Raw genomic sequence first — 25,022 nt, forward strand, 5'->3', positions numbered from 1 at the left:
GTCACATTTTTATAGCTAAATCAAATCAAACAATGAAGTATATGGTATTTCACAAACTGATACCCGTTTCATTAGCAATTCTTTTATGCCACCTATTCCTTATTAATTTCTTTTTAGCTCTATGTATTTTTAAAATCTTCTTATTTTTTTCCTTTTTTTCCATGTGGAAAAAATTTGAGCGACACAGTTTTTCAGGTTCGTCAAAACTATTTACATTCCATGTAAGTTTGAAATAATGGTAGTGCAGAAAACATTGATAAAAAGGAACTGATATGCTTGGAGGTATGCAGGATTTAAAAATCTCGAACTGGTTCTTGATTCAGAACAATTTTTACATCTTACTCCTCTACCACTGCACAGGTGTAAATAACAGGCATAACCTCTACATTCTTTGTAGACTTGTTAACTAAGAGGTATTATTATTATATATATTTAAAATAAAGGGAACAAACTGTGGAGCTGCAACAAGTTAAACGCACTCCCATTTCCTCTGAAATGGTAAAGTCTGGCTGCATTAGAGTTCAGATGAAAATAATACAGTTTACTTGCATATACAGTCTTTAGTCACCTAATTATTGTTTATAATATAATATAATATAATATAATATAATATAATATAATATAATATAATATAATATAATATAATATAATATAATATAATATAATATAATATAATATTTTGCGATAGCTTGCTGGAGTCTGAAATACTGAAAAACTTCAAATCCCAGCAGCCAACGCGGCCCAGAATTATTTTTGACCCTGCACGCGAACCTTACAAAGCGTCACGAGTTGCAAGAATGATCATGGGGAGTTGAGAGAGAATAACAGTTGTTAGCCAACGACGGCTGAAGTTAATGAAGCAAACTATTGACAGCTCGGCGAATTAGAGGGGAGCCACCATGGCTAACATCACCAAGAAAGTGTCGTGGTCCAGCCGGGGCGACGACTCCGGTTTGGCCGGGGAGGGGACACCGTTACTCAACGGCACCGAGATACCGAAACCCTCCAGACAGGTTAGCATAGTGGCTAATTTACCTGAACATCTGTTACCTCTGCTGCTTCCCAAAGAAGATGCTGTGTCATGTTTTATTAGCTATCCTAGGCTTACGTTGACTCTTGTTTTTAAATGCTGCATGGGCTATGAATGCTTTTAATCATTTTAATGCACGGCCGCAGACACAGTTTTTAACTGAGGTGTTGTTGATGTCTGGTGACTGTTACTCATATAGCAGCAGGTTTAAAAGCAACATGACTTGACCCAGAGTGTATTTGAGGATAAAGTTAAATGAATTAAGGATGGAAGTGTGCAAGAATTCACGAAGATGGCGAGTACACATCAAAAACAAGAGAAAACTACCAAACATCCCGACTGTGTTTTGGTTTACAATTCTGGATAATAAAGGCAACCACAAGTTTTGTTTGTGACTGGGTTTAGAGGGCGAAAGTAATAGAATTAGGCCTATTCAAATTAAGTACATGATGCTCATAATTTGTTTCAGTCCTCCTGGAAAATAATCAGATTATAGCTAGTCATTCGCTGTTACTTCCATTATTTCCTAACCTGTTTGGCGCTGGAAAACATCCTGATGGCGATGGGCACAAATTGGATTACCTGGGCTACAGGTACAGACTGTAATTGTGACTGCTTTGGGAAGTGTGGTTATCCCAGCACGATCCAGTTACAAGACCTGCAGACGTCTGCCTGTCAGAGTAATATTGAAATATTCTGGAAAATCCAACTTCCTTTTTCACTGTTACCGTTTCTGCCTGTGTGGCATTAACCAACATGAAAGTGGAGTCTCACGTTAATGCACTTCCAAATATGCGCATCCAAAAAGGATGTCTTCTCATTTGCATCAGAAAATGTACAGCTGTGGAAAAGAACATGCTTTTTGTGTGCATTTTCTGTTGTAGATTTTTTTTTTCTTTTTGTTTGTTTTGAAGTCAAACATTTCTTTAATAAAGGGAGCAATGTAGAGCTGCTTACTCTTAAAAATCTTACCAACATGTATAACCCTTCATATGAGTCCAACATCAAAAGATGTCCAAAAATAGACTTTAGACTCCAAGTAGAGGGGAGAAGACTCTTGTGTTAGTTTCTTAAACGGATACCAGCAGTTAACAATGTAACATATTACCCTGAAAAGTGCTACACATGGCCATATTCATATATTTATGTTGCTGTCTGTGATGTCTTTAGCTGTCCGGATCAGGCAGTGTATTTCGGATAGGCAGATTCAGCACGGTGGATTTGGAAGATGATATAACATCAGAAGAGGTAAAGTTTGAGCTCCCAACATCTCTGCTCTCTTTTTGTCTTTTTCTCTTCTATTTCCCTTTATTAGCAGTTCTTGTTTTAGCCTCTTACACCACGATAATCTCTCCCAGCATTCCCCAGCAAATCACTGCAGTTGTGACTAATGCGATTCAGCCATATGCTCATATTTGTTTACTGTGCCAATGCCTTGACCGAGATAAAGTTGAAGGTTGAGACTGAGCTGCTTCCCTGTGAATGATTTGGGAAAACTGACGCAGGAACTAGTCGCTCTCCAGACAGAATAGTCCAGTGATGCTTGACTCACTAGGGGCACGTGATTGGAAACTGTTTGATGGTTTCCACTGTGAAGCACTGCAAATGGCAAATTGATCAAGTCCATGCATTTGAATATATGGTTATTACATTCATTCATTACATTTTATTTGACTAATTCTTTCCAGGCTTAGGATACTTTAACCAGAACAAGAAATCCTCATACATACACTCTGAAAAACAGGACCACATACTGATACTTGAGGCTCCGTTAGCACGACAGGATGTCCCATCTGTTCTGCTTCTTCACACAAACCATCTGATTCAGTTATGTTTTCATTGGCTTACTGGCTGGAATGTGATTGCATGCTTTTGATTTGTTTGAGTATGATAAATAAAATTTTATTTCCAGCTTGTTTGTGGCTCTGTGAAAGTAAGTCTTTACTTAGTTGCATGCTGCAGAGATGGATGGCAAGCTAAAGCGTAATTTATGGTGCTGCAAATGTGTCCGCCTGCCTACGTGTTTATATTTGGACAGGGAGAGGGGTTTTCACCCATCGCAGATGTGCTCTTGTGCAGCCTCACAAGATCCTGTCGTGTCGCTGCAGGAAGCGGATGATGTATGCGTCTGCTGAGTTTGATTAGCTAACAAGTGGGCTGGAATAGGGAAGGGAGTGACAGTGGAGGTCACTGTGTATGGGAGAACTACAAAACCCCCAAAAATCTGTGTAGGTTCTCAGTCATCCAGGCTATGGTAATCTAAGGAGCTTGGAAAGAAAAGCGACTAGACTTTTAAGTAATGATGGAGACTCCCTGCTATCATGTGATCAATAGAAATGTCTTCGAGAAACTTAAAGAGGTCCAGACCCTACAGAACCTACATAAGTGGCCTCCAGCATTGCTGGCATTGATGCTTGTGCTAGTGCACAATATGTGTTAATTACCTTGTGGTCGTGTCCAAATTTTAAATTTTTTTTTATTGTGGTCATTTAAAAAAAATCAACAACATATTTGTCCCTTAAGTTTTAACATTTCTTTCATTTTCATTTCCATTCAAATAGTTTCAGCAATTCATCCTCCAGGAATTTACTGTCATCTGTGATTCGTGTATTGGTGCTAAGATTATGATTGATGCTACGATTATTATTATTATTGTAGCTGCATTTGTAGAGAAGCGCATGTGTGGTTATGGCGTAGGTTTCACTGTAGTGTTTCAGAGGGGTTTGTGGTTACAGCTATGATGTAGAGTTTCTGGAGAAACTGGCTGCGATTGAGTTGTTAAAGAGGATATCCAAAGACGTGTACAGCTATGTAATTAGCTTTTGATTGTCAAACCTGTCCCCCAATTTTCTTCTGAGTAAGAAAAATGCATCTGATGCTTGTGATTCATTTTCCACTCCCTGCTGCTGTATGTAAAATATTTTAATAGCAGCAAAATAGTTTCCAGCCACATAACTGAGGTCAGAGGTGATGTGTTAATGCTTTTTTTTCCTCGCCCCCTGCAGGACCCTATTAGGGGCCGACCTAAAGAGATCCCACACAACGAGAAGCTGCTGTCACTTAAATATGAGGTAAAACTGCTGTTAACCAATCAGAATCCGGTTTTTCCAGATAAGTCTTGAATACGTTGGATTACACTTGGTTACTTTGATGTTTTAAGCCTGTATGCACAAGAAGTGAGAATGTCCTTTTTTGCCATCTTACAGGGGTATCGCCAAGTTTTAGCAAATAAAGGAAGAAACTAAAAACTGAGCCAGCTATAAAAATGCAACTGTTTATACTGTTCTTAAGAAAAGTGGAACTGTCAGTACTTGAGGAGATATGCTTTGTATTGTCTTTGAAATTTTGTATGTCCATCTAAAAAATGCACACAGAAATTGGTCAGATTTTTGGATGTCAGTTTCTTTAAATAGATCATACAATTTGCCTCTGAACCTAGCAGGAAGAGCTTTTGTGTTGTCTTTTTTTTTTTTTTTTTTTACAGATGTATTTGATGAAATTAAATGTATTCATCTGTCTGTTTCATTGTAGAGTCTGGATTATGACAACATTGAAAATCAGCTCTTTCTTGAAGAGGAGAGAAGAATGAGTCACATGGTGAGTGGTGGTCCAGGAATCTTTTGCAGAAATGGTAGTTCGCCTGGGCTCTGTATGAACTCCATTATTTTCTTTCGGTCTCGAGTCTTGTGTCTGGCTGCTTTATCCTGCATCACTCCTTATCTTCTCATCTTGTGTTTTTAGGGTTTCCGCTGTCTGGAGATCAGTCGTTGGGTAATCTGCGGTCTGATTGGCATTCTAACGGGTCTCATTGCCTGTTTTATAGACATTATGGTGGAGAAACTGGCTGGGTGCAAGTATCAAGTCATTAAAGAGAGTATCCTTTAGACTTGTACAGTTTTTTAGTCCTATTTTTTAGTACCACGTCAATATGCAAGCCTTAAGGAACTTTAATTTTTCTCCAAATCACTCAAGTGATTTCAGGAAAAAAAAGACACTTCCTTGACTCTGAGCCTTCACAGACATTGAAAAGTTTACAGAGGTGGGTGGGCTGTCTATTTCTCTCATCCTCTGGGCCGTTCTCAACTGTGCCTTCGTCCTGGTGGGGGGCATCATGGTTGCGTATTTTGAGGTAAGACAGAAAGCAAAAATGTTCTTGACCTTTCCTGATTAGCCTAAATTTTGAATTGGAACCACTTCTTCCCCATTTGTGTGGTTTAATAATAACATTCCTCAAGTGCAAGAATGGGTTTTGGGGAAGTGTGGCTCCCCCCCCCCCCTTTTTTTCTTGCTCTGTCACATATATTCCTTAGCTACAAACAATTCAAATGGTTGTGGAAGTGAAGATTTTTGGTTAGTAATAGCATGTCTGTCAATGTCTGAGTCCTTCTGTGAAATACTGGCAATTTAAACTAAATGTGTTTCTGTTTTTGTGACAGTGCGGTTTATTAGCATGTGATGAGGCACTGTGTACCACGAATCTTCACATGTATCTTTTCCTGTGCTTTCTCCTGTAGCCAATAGCAGCTGGAAGTGGTATTCCTCAGATAAAATGTTACCTAAATGGAGTCAAGATTCCCAGGGTAGTACGGCTCAAGGTACGGCCACGTAAAATAACAGTAGATTAGAATAATGGATACACTAAATCCACGTTTACATCTTTATGTCCCATTGTTCTTCGTAGACGCTGTTGGTGAAAGTGTTGGGTGTTATCTGTTCAGTAGCTGGTGGTCTTGCTGTTGGAAAGGTAAACGATATCAACTCTAAAATCCTTCATCTATTTGTAAACATAAACTCAAGCTGTGTTCTGAGCACATTTGAAACACATTTTTTTTTAAAGCTGTCCTCTTGTTTGCCCACGATCCTCAGGAAGGTCCCATGATTCACTCTGGTGCTGTTGTAGCTGCGGGAGTCTCACAGGGCAGAAGCACCTCCTTAAAACGGGACTTCAAGGTAAGACTGTGTTGAGATCCCGAACACTAACATGCTTGTCGGTCACAGTATATTCAGTGTGTCACATCGATTGACATTGTGACAAACTCCATATATCCTAATATACTAAGTTTGTGTGTGTTTGACAATAGGAGTGGTTAATAATATAAAATATATGTGTGTTTGTGTAGATGTTTGAATACTTCCGGAGAGACACAGAAAAGAGGGACTTTGTTTCTGCTGGAGCTGCTGCTGGAGTTTCTGCTGCTTTTGGGGCACCAGTTGGTAAAAACACATAATCTGCTTTTGCTGTGTGAAGTTTAGCTGATTTAAGCTCTACAACAGTATGGTTATATATGCCCACACTAAAAGCAACCAAAAAATAATAATATGCATAACAAGATCTTTAGAAGTCTTAAATTTGATGCACTGGGATCTACAGAAACCCTCTGACATACTCTTATTAGTCTGTTGATAACTGCCTGCTGTGATTATAAAGCTGCTTTGTGCATGTTGAGGCTTTGTTTTTGCAGAACCGTTTCTCACAAGAATTAAAACAAACCATGTCTCAGTCTGTAGACTGTTGCCATTATCATGTGAAGAGTGCTGTTTAGTTTATGTGAAACTTGGCTCATCAAACTGCAAGGAGGCAGTCATGTGATCACGCTTGCTAACTCTGGATTAGTTTAAGGGACCTGTAGTTTGTTTACTCTGGTCCGAATCAGCTGAGTAAAAATTTGTAGTTTAACCCTGTGGTTTGGTTTGTTTTCACACAGAAAAATCCAAGTGAACCTAAATGTGTCACTAGAAACCACATGAGAATGTTCAGTCTACTCATCTGCCAGATGTGTTTGTGGCAGGAGCAATAAAAATTAAATACAGGATGAAGGTGCTGTGTGAGAAAGCAAAGTAATTTATGTTTATTTCACAGCTAATAGTTAACCCATACAGACGTTTGCATATCTATAGCACCTTTTTTTGTGTTGAGAATATAAACCACACGTGGACATTTTAAGCTCAAACTTTAACATACACCCGGTAGTTGGTTTGGATTAGGGTTGGATCATGTTCACACCATAAACAAACAGCACTGGAGTTTGTTTGGAACCATACTGACACTACCTCCTCCAAAGGCTCTCTGTGTGGTTGTTTTGGTCTGCACACAAGTGTGTTTTGTCAAATGACTTTTTCAGTCTAAAAAGGAAAAAAAAAACCATTGAATATATATAAAAATTTAATGCTATTCTGGTAAATACTGCCTCGGCTGAGGTTTGCGCTCTCTGAGTGCTTCTTGTTTGTTTTTAAACTCTCTTTCTGTGGTCGACAGGCGGAGTTTTGTTCTCTCTAGAGGAGGGAGCTTCTTTCTGGAACCAGATGCTCACATGGAGAATAGTAAGTCATGAAAAAGCATTAACCACTATTAGTGAGCACAGTATGTTGAATCAACAGCATTTCATCCAGAAGCCTTATAAATTGAACTGAATATCTTTATTGTCATTGTCGCTTAAACAACAAAATTAAAAAGTTGTCTAAAAGATTGATTAAAACACAAGTGGATAAGTTTTAGTATTTCCTACATCTCGTAAATTTTTGCCCTCCTCCTCTGCAGTTCTTTGCCTCCATGATCTCCACCTTCACACTGAACTTCTTCCTTAGTATCTATCATGGCAAACCAGGAGACCTTTCCAATCCAGGTCTCATCAACTTTGGACGCTTTGAAAGTGATGTAAGAGACTTGCATTAAACACAAACGGTGTGCTTTTCAAGGTTAATTCATTTTTGTGGTCAATGTAAGGCACTGACTTTTGTCTCTTTTCAGAGTGTGGCCTATTACTACTACGAGTTACCTTTGTTTATGGGTATGGGAGCTATAGGTAAAGTTTATTTAGTTTTTTTAAATTTCTACAAATATGCACAATTCTTCATCAGCTGCTCAGGAGTTGTTCACTGCATAATCAGGGACCCCAAAACACTGAATAGGAATAAGAATCATTGTCTAATTCTTTACCAGTTCCGCATCAACTCATCAGTCGCACTCATTTGCACCCAATCTTGCCAATCTCTTTGATCAATATTTTCTTTTCTTCTTTTCCTGAGAGTTGCATATTGCAAATCGATCATCAGTCCAGCACCCATTTTTCTCAGACTGATGACAGTACCTCTGTTATATTTAACTTGCACTATCGCTCCTGTTTATTCATTTCATTAATTTGTTTCCGTTCCTGTCCTGTGCAGGTGGGTTGTTGGGAGCGCTCTTTAATTCAATCAACTATTGGCTGACTATCTTCAGGATCAGGTAAAGTTTAGATAGGACTCAAGCAAATACAAACCAAACTGTCATTAACTCAGAAAGGAAATATTTCAGCAAGGGTTTATGAATAAAGAAGAGCATGTGTGTGCATTCTGCCAACAAAAACATCACATGGAGAGCATGAAAATGTTGGCTGACACAGACAGGGTGGGGTGTGAGATGAGAAGGTTTTCAAGAGACGACTTAAAATGGATTCTCGGAAGATCGTGATTGACATGTGTAAAAATAGCCTCAGTATAAGAACAGGTACGATCACAGGGAGGCTGACTAATGTGGGAGACGACTCGTACTAAGAAGTGTTTCTGGCTTCCTGTTCTGGAGCTGGCTGACATAAATGTACTCAGATCTTAATATAATACACACAATCTGGGTGTGTGTGTCTATTTATCTGTCTTCCAACTACTCCTACTTGATTAGTTGGGGAATTAAACTTGGCATACAGGCAGATCTTGGACACCTGAAAATCTATATCTATATCAGCTCTGATGTCATTGTGTTGCCCAGCAACCACCAAGCCACAGGCTAAAATGGCCTGTTTTTAGCATTGAGGCACCTGTAGCACCTTAGAAAAACATTTTGTCATTTTATTTTGATGACAAAAACATCTCATTTATATCCACAACAGTTAAACTGTACATCATACATTATCATCATATTGCTTCGGAACCACCTAGCAATGGGCTACGTGGATAAACAAATGCACCTGCTGAAATAAATAATAAAAAAAATTCTCAATGTGAATAAGTATTTAACTTTGCCAACAACACCATTGGGCCAAACAATATTGTAGCACTAGCATGTGCTTGTCATAATAATAATATGTAAACTGTATTAGTTTAATTGGTTCCAATGGCTATAAATTAGTCACTAATAGTTTGCTAATGCTTATTCATTCTCAATCATAATCAAAACACTAAAAATAATCCAACTGTCATGACACCAGATTTTCAATAAATGAGTGTCAGTTTATTTACAATATTAATTGTCAGGAAATGCGAAACGGGTGGTGTGAGGATTTTATTTGATGTCTGCAATTTTTATACTCTTTCCACGGTGGAAAGTCTGTATGAAGAGAGAGAGCGAGAGAGGAGGCATGCCCGATTTGGTCATGTCAGTCACACGGCTCTGTCTGTAAGCACAGAAACCCGACCTACCTGCTGTTCCTTCTGTGTGCGAGAGTAACCAGTAAGAAGAGAGATGACTTGTTGTGAGGAGCTAAAACAGCTTAATAGCTTGTTTCACGCAGTGATTGCACTGAGGAGCTGCACAGGCCCAGTATAAGATAAATGAGGGAAATTTTGATATGCAACTCTTTTAATCATCCAAATAAGCCTAATGGATCCTTTTAAAAAACAAACAAAAAAGAAAGACTTAATTGAAGCAGTCTGAAAACAAAACAAAGTTTATCTTTAATATTTCCTTAAAGATAAACTTGAAAATAAAATATTTGCCTGGCTAGATGGTCTTGTTTCTAAAAATAACTCCTCTGGTCTGAGTCACAATGATTTAGTCTAAGGAAGTCTGTATTTCTGTCACATTTCTGAGCAGTAATTACACTTGACATTTCCAGTCACATGGCCTGAAGAGACACAAAGTCAAAGAAGCTTTGTTTCCCTCTCACCTGTTTTTATTGCAATATTAAGAGCTGCTTTTTTCTTTTGGGAAAGTCCAGACTGAGAGATCAGCAATGTGTCAGCATTTTAGCACAGAGCAGAAGATTAGGGCGTGGCGTTGCACATGAAAATGTCTAAATTTAATGTGTCTGTGTGTTAGGTATGTGCATCGACCATGTTTGCAAGTGATGGAGGCCTTGTTGGTGGCTGCTGTGACCGCAACGGTGTCATTCACCATGATTTATTTTTCCAACGACTGTCAGCCTCTGGGGCCCGAGCACAATGAGGAGTACCCACTGCAGGTACACCCACATTTGTTTCCAATTGACTGAAAACACTCTCGCTGCTTTTTTTTTTTTAAATTTAGCTTTATTATGCATCATCATCTAAGCATGGGTCACAGTGTTACAGCATAGCCGGGCAGGATTACAGCTTTAAGATGGACGGGGAGATGGTGAAATGTGTGACAAAGCAAATTCAGACCAGCACGTGCAGATTTGTAGAGGAGCCTTCTCATAATGATCCTTGGCACTTCCTACTTTTTAACCTCACAGTAAAGTTTCATTTCAATAAAGTTTACCAGCATGGCGTAAGAACGGTACTTTAAAGGGATCTAAGGGGATGCAGGATGTTTCTCTCACAGAGTGCAACATTTTAAGAATTTATGTATTACCATGAAAATTGGTTGAGACATTCAGATGTCTCTTTTATATTCAATCATTCCCATGTTTTCTGCTAATTAGAAAACAGAATGTCCGAGAAGAGTTTTGGATCAGTGCACTACTCTGACTAAGACTAGCTGTAGATTATAATCTCAGATGATGGAAGCAATGCTAGATTTAAATGTTATACGTTATTATAATAGTTTATGCTTTAATAGATTTTTTTTTAACTTCTGATTGTGTAGCAAAATTGTGACATCATGTTTGTATTTAGGCACTGCGGACAACATTCCTAATAAAATCAGATGTAATAAGCAGTTTTTCGTTTATCTGTTTCTGTCTAAAGCCCTGCATTCGCTGCACTCTGAGTATTTTGTGCCACGCATCATTTTTCTGTCTCTGTTTAGTTGTTTTGTGCAGATGGGGAGTATAATTCCATGGCTACAGCATTTTTTAACACTCCTGAGAGAAGCGTTCGTAGTCTTTTCCACAATCAGCCAGGTAAAATGGTGCACTATTGTAGTGACTTTGATTGAACCATTACAATCTCACTAATTACTTTCTTTGTTTGTGTTTTAAAGGAAGTTACAACCCTCTGACGCTGGGTTTGTTTACTCTGACCTATTTCTTCCTGGCGTGTTGGACCTACGGCCTGGCTGTGTCTGCTGGTGTCTTCATCCCGTCTCTTCTAATAGGAGCAGCTTGGGGGAGGCTGTGTGGGATACTGCTTGCCTCTTTCACTCCCACTAGCCCGGTTGGTGCTCCTCACAGTGACATTTTTTTAGTTCCCGTTTGGAAAACTAGCTACATTTAATGGAACTGACCCAGCAAGTTAACATGACCAGTATCATTGACAGTATTAGCAAAGCAGTGGAAGAAAATAGTCTGTATTTTTAAAAAAAGAGAACTTTTAGCCACTTCACAAACCTTACTTCTAAACTTGCTAGCATTATTGTGTTATTAAACATATAGGATAGGGAAATAGGTGTTATCTGAAACATGTGAAATGCATATTTTTATTAATTTGCCTAGATTACTGTTATAATAAGCTTATATGCCAGATAACATGTGTTAAAGACTTTGCTGCATGTGTTTTCATAGATTTGGGCTGATCCTGGTAAATATGCTTTGATTGGAGCTGCAGCGCAGTTAGGTGAGTAACTGTCACTTACAAAAAAAATGCAATTTTATGTATAGTGTTGTAAATATTTCAACTTTTACTACAATATGCTGCATACTTTCTCCTATCTGCAGGTGGCATTGTGAGAATGACTCTCAGTTTGACTGTCATCATGGTGGAGGCAACAGGAAACGTCACGTACGGCCTTCCCATCATGCTCGTTCTCATGACTGCCAAAATAGTGGGAGACTACTTTCAGGAGGTGAGTGAAGACACAGACACAACAACCTACTCCTGACTTCACACTGCCGAAGTTAGTCCAGTGTAGGGTGATCAGATCCCAGCATAATAAATGCTACTGCATTTTATCTGAATGAAAGTGCTTAGTAAATGCATTTGGTGTAAATTTCCATTTAATTTAATACATCAGTCTTTTGTAAACCTCTATATTTTTCTTTTCTGTTGAGAGGAGATAAAAAAATAAAGTTTATTTTGTTTGTCTGACAGCAGACACTTTGTCCTAACCTGCTGGAATAATTGGAGATTTATCTGAATGTCACGACCACGCCTCAGACACTTACCTTCTGGTTCCATACCTATACATTGGCTTCCTGCACTGTAGGCTTTTTGTTCTCATTTTCGTGCCCAACCCTCCCCCCTCTTTTCTCAGTTCTCACACTACTCATTTGTACCCGGGGGTTTGGCTGGCATGGAAGTCCTCACTGAGGCCTTCCACAAAACCTCAGTCTCAGGCTTAGAGAGTCCATCCACTGTAATCTTTCAAGAAATCTTGCTGATCAAATTGAGGATGTTGTCGTTGCTGGTGAAATTGCACTTGGATCTACTGTGTACAGTTTATGATAGGAAAGTAAGGCACAGACAGCATCTCTAACCACTCTTACTTTCCTGCTTTAGGGTTTATACGACATTCACATCAAGCTGCAGAGTGTTCCCTTCCTGCACTGGGAGGCTCCCGCCACCTCCCACTGGCTGACTGCCAGGTAGGATGGATGGATGAACTTGTGTTTGTTTTTCTCACTGTTTCTTTTATTTTCTAATCAGTATTTGTACTCTTGTTGTTTACCTTCTTATGACCATTGTCCTCCTCGCTGTCACCTCCAACTGCACACCATTCACAATCCAGAGAGGTGATGAGTTCTCCAGTCACCTGCTTCAACCGGATAGAGAAGGTGGGAACAATCGTGGACGTCCTTAGCAACACATCAACAAATCACAACGGCTTCCCTGTTGTCGTGCAGGTTTTGGATAGTGATGAGGTAACTGTTTGAATGGGGTTTTTTTCTGTTGAAAGTTTGTGTTTGAGGTGTTAAAGGGTTGCTTGCTGCTAAGTAGTTTGTTTTTGTTTGTTTTGTTTCCTAACAAAAGTCATGTTAAGGTGTTTGTAGCAAAATCTGTGGAAAGCGTTGTTTTTGTGTCTCTTTGTGTCAATTTTTAGCACCACTTTAGCAAAGAAATTTTTAGTACATAAGATACTTGACGAGTAGATTGGAGTTGAAGCACCAGAAAAATGTGAGACATGTTGCACCTTCCTCTTCACTCAGCCAGCAAAACTCTGCGGTCTCATCCTGCGCTCTCAGCTGATTGTTCTTCTCAAGCACAAGGTAACAGCTGATCTGAGATCTGATTGAGAGCCTGTAGAACCCGATTGCAGTTAAGCCGGTTTGCACCGTCTTCTCTCCTGCCAGGTGTTTGTGGAGTTGGCCCGGTCCCGGCTGTCTCAGAGGAAGCTCCAGCTGAAAGACTTCAGGGACGCCTACCCCCGCTTTCCCCCAATTCAAAGCATCCACGTCTCCCAGGATGAGAGAGAATGCATGATGGACCTCACTGAGTTTATGAATGCAACACCTTACACTGTACCACAGGTAACAGATGCAGTAACTGCAGTTGTGCAGTCACCACCAGATTTTGTTAGACTTGTAAGTTGAGACTGCAGCTGCAAAATGTTAAATTTGTGGGTTTATAGTTTTTCTTTTCATTCTTTCATTAAAATGCTTTTCAGGATTGTTTTTGACGTTTTGTTTGAATGAAGTCAAACTTTAACAAAGTGTTCTTTCTGCAGGATACATCACTCCCTCGCGTGTTTAAGCTGTTCAGAGCACTAGGACTGAGACACCTGGTGGTGGTAGATGATGAGAACAGGGTAAGACTGTGTGTTTATGTTTCTGTGTAAAGGAGTTTTGTTTGGTTGTATTTCCCCACATGCTTCACATTTATGTTGCTATGATTAGTTTTATTGTGTTTTTTTCTTTGGTTTGTGACCTCCTGCAGGTGATTGGACTGGTGACAAGGAAGGACTTGGCCAGATATCATCTGGGCAAACATGGGCTGGAGGAGCTGCAGCTTGCCCAGACATAGTGTACCCACATACACACGCCCATAGACTGACCACATGTTGCCTCAGAAGCTGTTGACCATCAGTTTGGCAGCCCAGAAGGACGCCTTCAAGGGCTAAAGATCTGTCTCTCTCTTTTTTTTTTTTTTTTTTTTTTTTTTTTTTTTGAAGAATTCTAGAAAACATCCACTCCTCTGTTAATGCTGAATGTCGGCATTTGCTTCTAAAGGATTCAGATGAATAGTATTTCCAGGATAATTCCAGAAACTGTATTTTATTTAATTATTCACCAGATTTTTGCGCTGAGGCAACAAATGATGCTTGACTTTCTTGTCTTTGTTCTTATTTGTTTGGTTGTTTAGTTGTTTTTCCACACACTTTTACAGAGTTTTACACACACACACACACACACACACACACACACACACACACACACACACACACACACACACACACACACACACACACACACGTCTGTGGCCCCAAATAAAGTTGGACTGGATCAGTTAGAATGAAAGTCAAATTGCTTATATTCTAAACAAAGCTGTTTAATTTTTGTTAATATTTAAATCGGTGATGGATGAAGTGAATCACTCATCTCAGCAGCGTTGTGCTGGGAAACCTTGGATCCTGGGTTTTATGCAGAAGTAATCTTGACACGGACCACCTACCCAAACACTGTTGCAGACTGAGCACACCCCCTCATTGTAACAGACCCCGACTACATGGAAAAAATACTCATGAGCAGCATGATAAATAACCCGAGGTGTTGACCCAGCCTCCAAATTTCCAAGTTTTTAATCCAGTCAAGGATCCATGGAACGCATCGGATCACCCCTGAGGACCCATTCCCCAACCATCAGCTCCCAAAGGATCTTCCTAGTGCATTTCTACTGTTGTCAGTCCCATTCTGCCTCCCTACTTTCATAAACTGTTAAATGTTAGTTCCTTCATGAGGTGGTGTAGCTGGATGCTGTGGAAATGCAGGTGTACAGGGTGGTGACTTGCTTCAGATTGGGTTAGACGGGTGTTTTATATTCCTGCTGCTGAGCTACAAGATGCTTTGAAGCGTTTTGCTTTGAAACTGATTTTGAGTTGTCGTGTTCAAGAGCTGGTAAAGCACAGTTACCGACCACTGAAGGTTTGCAATGATATCTGTGCTTGTGTAGTTTTGCACTGAAAGACTGCTGTTATTTATTGTACTACTTAGATTGGTACTCAAAGGTACTTTTTCCACCTCTGAAGGTTTGCACTTTGACCTGCTACTGAAGACTTTGTTCCCACGAGTGTCCCTATTGGAGCTCTCTATGAATGTAAACAATAGTGTGCCACATATCTTTGCTACCCTGACAACACAGTTTTCCTATTGATTGTAATTGTGTCTGTTTGTATTTCTAACATTTCAGTCAGCAGTGTTATCGATTTCTTTGGGCTCTTATTGTTTTTACCCTTCCAGATGTAAACATGAAAATGTTCTATTTTATAACCACTGGATAAACCTTTTTGTGAATGAATAAAATTTTAACTATTATCATACAACTCTTTCGTACATTTGAGAATGAGTCCAGACGCTTTTCTTTTCAAGCTCCTTAGACCAGTGGTTTTCAGCTACTGTCCCGTGGTACACTGATGTGCCGTGGGAAATTACTTAACTTCAATTAATTGGTCCAAAAGATGCCATTTAATAATTAGTGCAAATAATCATTGTTGGGCATCTGTACTTTCATTGCAGTGACTGGTAGTAATTACTATTCAACTGTTTGCACAAAGTACTTGTCCTTAGTTTAGTTCTGTATGATATAAGATGTCAGTCCCAGTCTAAGAGGATCGAATTTCTATGAATGTTTGTCACAGGATCCCAGATGCAGAACAGCAGCACATAAACCCTCTGTCCCAAAAATAGACATCAGGGAAGAGCTGGATCGTATTTGGGAAAGAATGAAGTAAGAAGGGGTTCCTCGCGCTCTTGAAAATGTGTTCGTTAATATTTTGGATGAAACATCCAACCCTCCCGCTCCCTTTTTCCCACCTCCACCTCCTCCTCCTGCTTTCCTTGCTGGACCAACTGCCCCGCCTCACCCAGCAGCAGACAGAGTGGAGGATCTGTTACCTACACCCTCCTGGGATCTGCTGCTCCTCTGTCTGAGCACCAACCTCCACATATGGTTACTCACATCATCACACTGCCATCTCACATGTGCGGTCAGCCAGGCACAGATAGCCAAGGACAGATGAGACACTCAGAGGTAGTGACAGGTGTCATTAGACTTGTAGTGATAAAGGTGCTTAAACCTGTTGGATGCTTCAGGCTAATGAAAGAAAACAGTTTTGTTTACATGTTTCTGTGCTGTTTATCATTATTAGTCTTTAAAATGCTGGACTAAGTGTCAGTATTATGGATTTTGTCCTTCTCCTCTCTCCACACAATCTACTGTATCAGTTGCCTGTAAACAACATCCCAGCAACAACAACAGCAACTGTTCTTCCAGCTCCTCCACCCCACAGCTGCGCTCCAAAGTAAGTTTCTCTGCTGTGTTTTCTCACTGATCTGCAGGTATCTGTCATTCATCTGCAGATGTGTGTGTGAATTATTGTAATCAGCCTCCTTTAATGGTGTGTCGCTTACATTCAGTTTCACAGCGTTACTCATGTTTTTAAAGTACTTTCCTCACAGTTGTACACAGTGGTAACACGTGCTCTCACTCTGGGTTTTATTCCTGTTGAAACAGAAAGCATCAAACCAAACAGGGTAAAGACCAGGCTTACATTAAGAAGCCCCCAAATGCCTTCATGCTGTACCTTAAAGAGCAGAGGCCAAAGGTCAAAGCACAGCTAAATATCAGTGACAGTGCAGCTGTGAATGCAGCTGTGGGAGAGAGAGTAAGTGTAACTCTGAATATATTTATGCATCTGTTAATGTTCTATGCTCTTGTTTGTGCATGTGTACCAGCTGTCCTGTAGTTATGTGTAGTAGCAGTGTGGCTGTGTATTTATACAAGCTGACAGTGTCTTCTTGTGATCTTCTGTCCACAGTGGAAGTCGCTCTCAAAGAAGGAGCAGAAAATATATTTTTCTGAATCAGTGTGAAGCCGTCTCCCCACACAGCCTCAGCATCATTCCTCTCGCCAGGTAATCCCTGCACTGGTCTTCAAGAAAATCAGACCAACCCTTCTTCTCAATGATTCATCTGCATTATTGGCCTCCTCTGCTGCACCCATTGCTCTCCAGACAGAGGCCTCCCTCTTCAGGGACGTTAAAGAAGATCCTCTATAAATGCTTGAACGTCTTGATCTCCTCCCTGTTACTCCACAGTCTCAGCAGCCCTCTTCTCGTCATTCAGATCTCTCTTCTGCGGAGTCAGTTAAATTTATAAATTTATATTTTGATTTAACTGACCTTTAACTGTGATAACTGTGTTATCATTTCTGTAAATAAATAAAAAACAACAAAAGAGGCTTCTGTCAGTTTGTACAGCAGGGTGGGAGGGTATAGAAGAACTAAGTCTCATTTATTTGCGATTGTTCATTGCAGTATTTTACTGATCCTTTGAAGTGACCCCACAAAACAGATTTTTTAAACGCAAACTTTATTTACTGCTTTTCTTTTCAAACATATCCATCATATATCACACAACTGTCTGTGTCCACTAGGTCTCAGGGAAAAGCTAGATATAAACTGTCTCAGGCAGTCATAGAGCTGTTACTGTTAGGTGGAGCTAAACCACACATAAATGCTTTTCACTAAAACCTTTTTTTTTCCAAGTTATTGCACATTTGTGAAAGTTAAATGTAATGCAATCAAAGTTCATTTCCATGTGAGCATTCCTAGGCACTGATAACAAAAACATATTGCCAAGTACTTTAAAAGTACTTGCAAATGTCCTTAGAAATCTGGACTGATGACATCTCATAAAGCTGAGAAATATAAGAAAGATCAGGTAATAAGAAAGATAAAGGTCCAGTCCAACCATCTTCCTGCAGAATCCCTGACTCACTTCCTCCCAGGCCGTGCCTTTATATTTACTTATTTAGGATTTCCATTAGTGGCATCTGATAATAACAATCATTATCTGTTATTTCATGACACATTGATGGGAATTTGTTTTTTAAACTGGATGGACAATTGTGTTGGACTAAAAAGAAGGAAGTTTTTAATTACCTCAGTAGCAATGTGCTGGGAAACCTTGGGTCCCGTGTCTTATTTGCTTGTAATCTTGACACGGACCACCTACCCAAACACTCCTGCAAACCAAGCAAACCCCCAAATACTGATAGTCCCTGACTACATGCAAAACATACTCATGAGCAGCTCAAGCAACATGACTGTAAACCAAGATCCAAAGCCAGTCCAGGATCCAAGGAACGCACCAGAACATGCCTGATCCACTGAGGACGCCACAGCTCAGGGTGTAAGGGCATTTGTGTCACAACACGGTTTTTCACTGATTGCAATTGTGTTGGTTTGCAAATCTAACATTTCAGTAAGCAGTGTTATCGTTTTCAGGATCCAAACATGAAGTGAGGGGAAAAGAAACACATCAGGCAGCCAGGTACTTTATTTTATTGGCATGTTCAAACCCTGCTTTTTGATCAAAGTCATAAATGTAGCTGATCCCAAGTTTTTAATCATATATACCAGTTAAAAATCCAAATATTGTTTTTGGTACTTGATGGGATGATAAGGGGAAAATCCCCCCAAATTGTAGAATAATAGTGTGAAAAATAGATATTTTTCATGCCATTTTAAAAATAGCAGACAGATGCACTTTGTACACCACATCAGTGCTCTGTACACTCACTGGCCACTTTATTAGATGCACCTTGCTAGTACCAGATTGGGCCCATTTTTGCTTCCAAAGCTGCCTTAAATCTTCGCAGCATTGATTCAGCAAGGTGCTGGAAACACTGATTGACAGCATCAAACAGTTGATGCAGATTTTTCAGCTGTACATCCATGATGTAAATTTCCCATCCCACCACATCGCAAATATTCACCATTTGACTGAAACCTGGTGACTGTAGAGGCTATTTGAGTACAGCGAGATGACCTGAACTCTCTGATATGGGTTGTTCTCCCCCCCCCCACACACACCACCTTATTCCTGTTCTCTGACATCGACAAGGAATTTCTGACCAGAGAACTGCTGCTCACAGAATATTTCCTCAGTTTTTGGACCAGTCTCTGTAAAACCTTCTGTGGGAAAGTCCCAGCAGATTAGATCAGGTCATCTAACACCAAGCTTAGTCACTTAAATCATGTTTCTGCCCCATTAAAATGCTCAGTTTGCATTTCAGCAGGTCTTTCTGTCCATGTTGACTAAATGCACTGGGTTGCTGACATGCGATTGGCTGATCCCATATTTGCATTAATGAGCAGCTGACTGGGTGTACCTAACAAAGTGGCAAGTGAGGGTATTTGTACTGGACTAAAACAGACATAAAGCTGTAAAACTTCCCACAAACGTTAAAGTCCCGGGCAGGATGCTGAGTAGTTTCATGTGGGACTTCATGCATGTCAGTGCTTTGTATCATAAATAACCAATCACACGAGTTTAAAAACAGCTTTTTTCTGGGAGAAACTAACATCCGCTTTTGTAGTTCAGAAAAAGGCTAATTTCTTATAATGTTGGCACATTAAAATTAAAAAAGCAACAAGGAACTCTTATTAACTTGACCTTGAGCAAGGCGCTTGTTTCGCAGCTTGCAGTGGGTATAGTGTGGACATTCCAGTAGTGCAGCATAAACTATGCTCACACATGCCTTTTCGTGACTTGAACTTGTTTGTGAGGACGTAAAGGAGCTAAACCACCTCCTAAGATGCAGCTGAAATGTAACAGATGTGGACACTCAAATAAAATGCATGCTCAACATGCACGAGGAGACGGTGAAACCCACAAAAAGTAACAATAATAATAATAATAATTATAATAATAATAATAATAATAATGATAATAATAAATCAATCTCCAGCCCATTCACTCAGCCACTGCTGGCACTGTCTCCTCTGCTCCTCACTCTCCTCCTCGGTGCTCTGCCCCTTGCTTCGTTTTCTCCTCTCATCTTCCTCTTCTTTTCTCGCTCTCTCTTGCTCTTCCTTTTTAAACTTCCTGTCCTCCTCCTCCCGGCGGTGTATCAGGGCCTCCACAGTGGCCTCTAGTGTCCGTAATGAGCGCTGCGGGAGCCACTTGGGATCAACTGCTGGGACAAAAGGGTCTCCAGCAGTGACGCGCAGGGGCTGAGGTTCGAGAGGAATGTGGAGGAGATGTGCGTGCAGCATCATGCGGTACGGGGCGTTGTCTGTTCCCGAACTGTAGGTGAAGTCCCCGACAATAGGGTGGCCTAAAGCGCTGCAGTGGACCCTTAACTGGTGGGTTCGACCTGAGAAGAAGAGGAAAATGGAGCGGCAGCGGGAGGGAGACTTTTTAGGAAGTGTTTGCTTCTTTCAAAGTGAATGTTACGGTAACAAAAAACAAACAAACAAACACAAAAAAACAGGTCTGGTATTGCCATCTTTACATGAAAGCTAGGCTTTCCTCTGCAAGAAGAAAATCTTCATTTTCCTTTGAAACAAATGCAATTACCAGTGAGTGGCTGCAGCAGCACCTTGGTAACAGGGTCTCCGTCATATAACCCATATTCTAACACTGTCAGCTCAGTCTGGCAAGGCTTGGGGTTCTCACAACCTGAACACAGAAGGAAAGAACACAGAAAATAATTCAAACAACTGTTGGAAATTAATGATTTACTTTCAACACGATGTCCAGAGTCTCTACTCATTGTTGTTCACACTCACAACACTCAAACCAAGCCAAGTTTAAGTACCTTCTGTTCCCTCAACACACATCATATGTGTTTTTCCCTCCGTGGAGTTCTTGCCGATGGAGAAGTCCACAGTGTGCGTCTCTCCTTCGACCGCCCCACGTATCTGGAAAGCAAAAAGTGTATTTTCACTGACACGTGTCTCAGAGCACCCGCACATCCATCATCTGGTTATTGTTCTTTTCTGTAATCCTTGTTGACCTGCTCTCTTTCCTCTCGTGCTGATTAGTCATCAAAGAACAGAAGGTCAGCTCTCTTTCACTGCCCGCTCTATTTTAACTCCACCAGCACTGGCAGTACTCGTCAGGTCCTATTAATCATTAATTGATTAATAGGACCTGAGCTGGAAGTTTTGGTTCTATTAGTTAAGCTTACTCATAATAGTTTAGGGAAGTAGCCTGAATCTGGTGAACCACATTGTGTCCGGTTCATGGCCTTCTTCCTCTTTTGTTTTCTTTTGCTAAGCCTCACATCTACCTTAAAATAAAACTGAAACTTTAGTGATTCATCCCCTTATCAGCACGCAGTTACAGTTTCCACTATCACTTCAGATCTTGATCGCTGGCATCATTTCTTAAGACTCTAACGGCACATTTTACAAACAAAATGCTTAAAAACTCATTAAATTCATTACAGGGCACAATTGTGTCAGGCACACGCAATTGTGTCAGAACACAATCGCATGTGTTTCACTGTATTTGCGCCCCGTACCAGAGCGAGGTAGAATTTGGTCACGGTGCGGTCCTTGAAACAGCGGTAAGCCCGGCCAGCGGCAGCTTTATTCAGGGCAACACAAAGAGCTCCACTTGTGGAGAAATCCAACTGATGACAGAACCTGGTGAAAGATAAGGAAAACAATAAGACTACTGATGCTACCAAGAACATCTGACAAGTGTAGAGGAAGTAAAGGGATTCTGACCGAAATCCATAGTAGGTGCGTGGGTCAGCCAGCTGAGGGAAGCGGTGGCGAAGCTGTGCCTGTACGGTGTTCTTCTCGTACCACATCTTACTGTCGATGCGGATGTCCCAGTGTTTGTCCACCACAATGTAGTCATCACTGTGATACAGCACACGCAGGCTCTCCAGGCTAGTGGGCTCCGTGCTCATCGTGTGCAGTGATTAACTGACACAGGTGTCGCAGGCCTGCAGGGACAAAGTCGCTGTCGTGACATTTCACTGTGGTTTATTTGAAGTACAGTACTAAAGACTTTCCTCTCACCAGTATCAGAAAAAAACTCATAGCTGCCACTTTCAACAGTCATTAAATCTTAGAGCATAAAATTTGCTTAGTATAAACTAGCAAGCAGTGGTATGAAACCTTGCATGTCTGGGTCTTGCACAAGTGTTTCTCACAACTTTCTTTGATTTCTGCTTTAATCTCATTTAACTCAGAATAAATGGATTTTAAGTTTTTTGTTGTTACATTATACATACTTGTGCTTGCAGGTGCAAAGCATAAGTACCAGCATAGGTATGCAACATAGCTGTGCTCATGCAGCACTTTTCTAGGCTTACTGATCACTCAAAGCTCTTCTAACATCTTAAGTACACATTCATACAGCACTTTATCTTGACATGCATGTTTTTGGACTGTGGAAGGAAGCTTGAGTACCTGATGGAAACTCAGTCCAAGTACCTCTAGAGCTGGTCAAGCATACAAACTCCATGCTCCCTGCAGGAGTTAAACCAGAACCCTTCTTGCTCTGATGCAACAGTGCACATCAACCCACCACCATGCTTGTGTCCGTGTCAAGGTACAATATCTCACACTTATGGTGTTCTACTATTACACTGTTTGGAGAGTCCTCCACGATCTTTTAAAGACCAGCAGGTGCCTGTCTCTGTGGGAACCTGGGCAAATGTGACGGTTCTCACGACTGAATCAAGCTCCTGCCTTCACCTCTGTCACCACTCTCCCATAAGAAGTACACACAGACCCGACATGTACAGCTTCCAGGTTCAGATCTAAAATTCATCTGAAAAGAAACAGCTCAATTTTGACCCGGAATAGCCTCGATGTACAACAATATTTTTTGGATTCAACTTTCATTTTGCGTATTTTGTGTAACTTTCGGAAAAGGCGTTGAATTTCAGGGTAAAACAATAACATTTATGTTTAATTATTTATTTTTACTGCTGTCAAATTTTTAAAAAAGATCTGATTTGACCCAGAATGTAAGAGTTAAAAGATTGAAAGACCCTGAATGTTTATGTAGTTTCAGTATCAAAAAAGCAACAGCCTCCAGAGGTCTCAACCGCAGTGCGCCAAACCATCTTTACGGCTGTGAGGAGAACAGACCGGTCTCCGTAGCCTGTCTTATATTCGAGGACGTTTCCTTGGCCGTGAGAGCATCCCATCCACCTGCGCGTGTGGCAGGAAATCATGCGCCCACTAGTTAGCACCGCTGATTTGCTAACTAGAGGTTTGCTATTAGCATAAGACAACTAACCTGTGTTGTATGATAAAATATGTTTTCTGAATATGAAAGCCCGGTTATAGGTAGTTAACATAACCGGAAAACTTACCGTTAATAAGGACCCAAAAAGTGATAAATGTTTTCAACAGATGTAAACATAGCCGCTTGTGACGCACTGCACTGCGCATGCGCCTCGTCTTCTTCGTGCGTATTTTGGGTCATCAGACTAACTTAAAAGGTGCACAGCGCCACCACCCGTGTATGACGGTGTTACCATACATGAACGGTGTACATTTACAAACATTTTATGATTCACCTCGTTGCTGGTTTACTTTGTTCAAGGATTAAAAGTCTCCAGTATTGTGCAAAAGTCTTGAACCACCCCTTATTTCTTTATATTTTGCTTGGAAAATTTGAAATAGATCTATTGAAACATACAGAGAAATACAGTATATAAGATATGTATCAGTTTATACAATTGTAACAAGCGTGAAACTCCTTATTTGGTAATACCACCTTTAATCTTCAACACAGCTTTAACTCTCTTAGGCAGGGTTCTTGTAATTTCTTTAAGTAGTCTTCAGGAATAGTTCTCCAGGCTTCTTAAAGGACATTCAAAGCTCTTCTTTGGATGTTTCTGCCTTTTGTTCTGTTCTCTATCAAGATGAGCACACAATCCTTCAATAATGTTGAGGTCTGGGCACTGGGGAGGAAAATCCATGACTGACAGTGTTCGACTGTGTGTTTTTTCTATCCAGGTACACCTTTACCGCACAGTATGTGTGTTTAGGATCAAAAATGGTGCAAGGATTGAACTAAAAATGAATAAAAAAGCAGCCAATGTCCAAAGAAAAACTTTGAAACACCCTCAGAAAGCCTGGAGAACCACTGCTCAAGAACACTTTAATAAATGATAAGAAAGTCTGGCTCCTTGGAAGTAAAATAAATTATAAAGAAATCAGGAATAGCTCAAGCTCTGCACAAAGAGTAGAGAGAATGAATGGGAAATACTTGTCCTTCATCAGAGGATTTAAAGATGTGGTATTTTAGATAAAGCATCTATATTATTTATAGGCACGTTATCGGTTCACCTGTGATTTTATTGCCAAGCCAAGTGAAGAGAGTGAGAAAGAAGCTTCCTGATGTTTAGTTTTTGGCACTATGACAACTCTATTGCAAACTTTGAACAGTTACAAATCAAACAGCTTGTCATCTGGACGGGAGTGAGCGGATTATGTTTATTGCATTTGTCTCATTTTATTATTTATTTATTGCCCTGTGGTACTGTTTCAGGTCAGTCAGCAGTTACTGTGATGTTCATAATCCCTCACCTTAGCTTCACCTCGGGACTTTAATCTGACGGCTCCATGTGACAATCCAGTATTGTGAGCATGTGGTGGCTGAGGTAATGAAATGCCACGTTTTGTTTCTGTGCTTTGTTCAAGTCTGCCCCGGCACGTCCAGGGACATCGGAGGGCACCTGAGCAAGGACGTGTGAGAGGACGGAGACAACGGGCTCAGATTCAGAGACGGGGTGAAGAAAAAGTAAGAGATGTCAAATGAATTTTCGGAAACGCTTCTCCATCTTGTCACGCTTTGACCTCCTCATAGGTCCAAAGCTAATATAGTAAGTGGAGACTCTTTGGAACATTACGTGCTGAAACACATTGGTTGAATAAAGCACAGGCTCTTCCAGAGAGTAATCCCTGAACGCAGACAGGTAATAATGTGTGTTGAGCTAAGAGGATGAAGACTTATTATATAATTGG

General features: G+C 40.4%; 3 protein-coding genes across 3 annotated transcripts; 2 read left to right on the top strand and 1 right to left on the bottom strand.

Annotated features, from left to right (window-relative positions):
• The first annotated feature begins 766 nt into the window (after window positions 1–766).
• On the top strand, window positions 767–15,560 carry clcn7 (chloride channel 7). The gene is made up of 25 exons (XM_031728533.2): window positions 767–1,013; window positions 2,201–2,278; window positions 4,036–4,101; window positions 4,562–4,627; window positions 4,772–4,904; window positions 5,050–5,159; window positions 5,545–5,625; window positions 5,712–5,774; window positions 5,897–5,980; window positions 6,151–6,244; window positions 7,287–7,351; window positions 7,569–7,685; window positions 7,779–7,833; window positions 8,195–8,255; window positions 10,044–10,185; window positions 10,953–11,046; window positions 11,127–11,299; window positions 11,647–11,698; window positions 11,800–11,927; window positions 12,581–12,666; window positions 12,810–12,942; window positions 13,228–13,287; window positions 13,372–13,548; window positions 13,746–13,826; window positions 13,955–15,560. The coding sequence occupies exons 1-25, from the start codon at window positions 900–902 to the stop codon at window positions 14,039–14,041; spliced, it is 2,400 nt and encodes a 799-aa protein (XP_031584393.1). The 5' UTR covers window positions 767–899; the 3' UTR covers window positions 14,042–15,560.
• An 853-nt stretch (window positions 15,561–16,413) lies between these two features.
• LOC120440021 (transcription factor 7-like 2) lies at window positions 16,414–17,358 on the top strand. The gene is made up of 3 exons (XM_039611572.1): window positions 16,414–16,535; window positions 16,748–16,898; window positions 17,052–17,358. The coding sequence occupies exons 1-3, from the start codon at window positions 16,414–16,416 to the stop codon at window positions 17,103–17,105; spliced, it is 327 nt and encodes a 108-aa protein (XP_039467506.1). The 3' UTR covers window positions 17,106–17,358.
• A 250-nt stretch (window positions 17,359–17,608) lies between these two features.
• Window positions 17,609–23,468, bottom strand: rpusd1 (RNA pseudouridine synthase domain containing 1). Its single transcript, XM_031728535.2, has 6 exons — window positions 23,363–23,468; window positions 21,756–21,979; window positions 21,548–21,671; window positions 20,840–20,942; window positions 20,599–20,700; window positions 17,609–20,395 (listed from the first exon to the last, which is right to left on the bottom strand). The coding sequence occupies exons 2-6, from the start codon at window positions 21,941–21,943 to the stop codon at window positions 19,977–19,979; spliced, it is 936 nt and encodes a 311-aa protein (XP_031584395.1). The 5' UTR covers window positions 21,944–21,979; window positions 23,363–23,468; the 3' UTR covers window positions 17,609–19,976.
• Between the last annotated feature and the right edge of the window lie 1,554 nt (window positions 23,469–25,022).

The sequence above is a fragment of the Oreochromis aureus genome, linkage group 4 (assembly GCF_013358895.1).
Source record: "Oreochromis aureus strain Israel breed Guangdong linkage group 4, ZZ_aureus, whole genome shotgun sequence".
NCBI classification, from domain to species: Eukaryota; Metazoa; Chordata; class Actinopteri; order Cichliformes; family Cichlidae; genus Oreochromis; species Oreochromis aureus.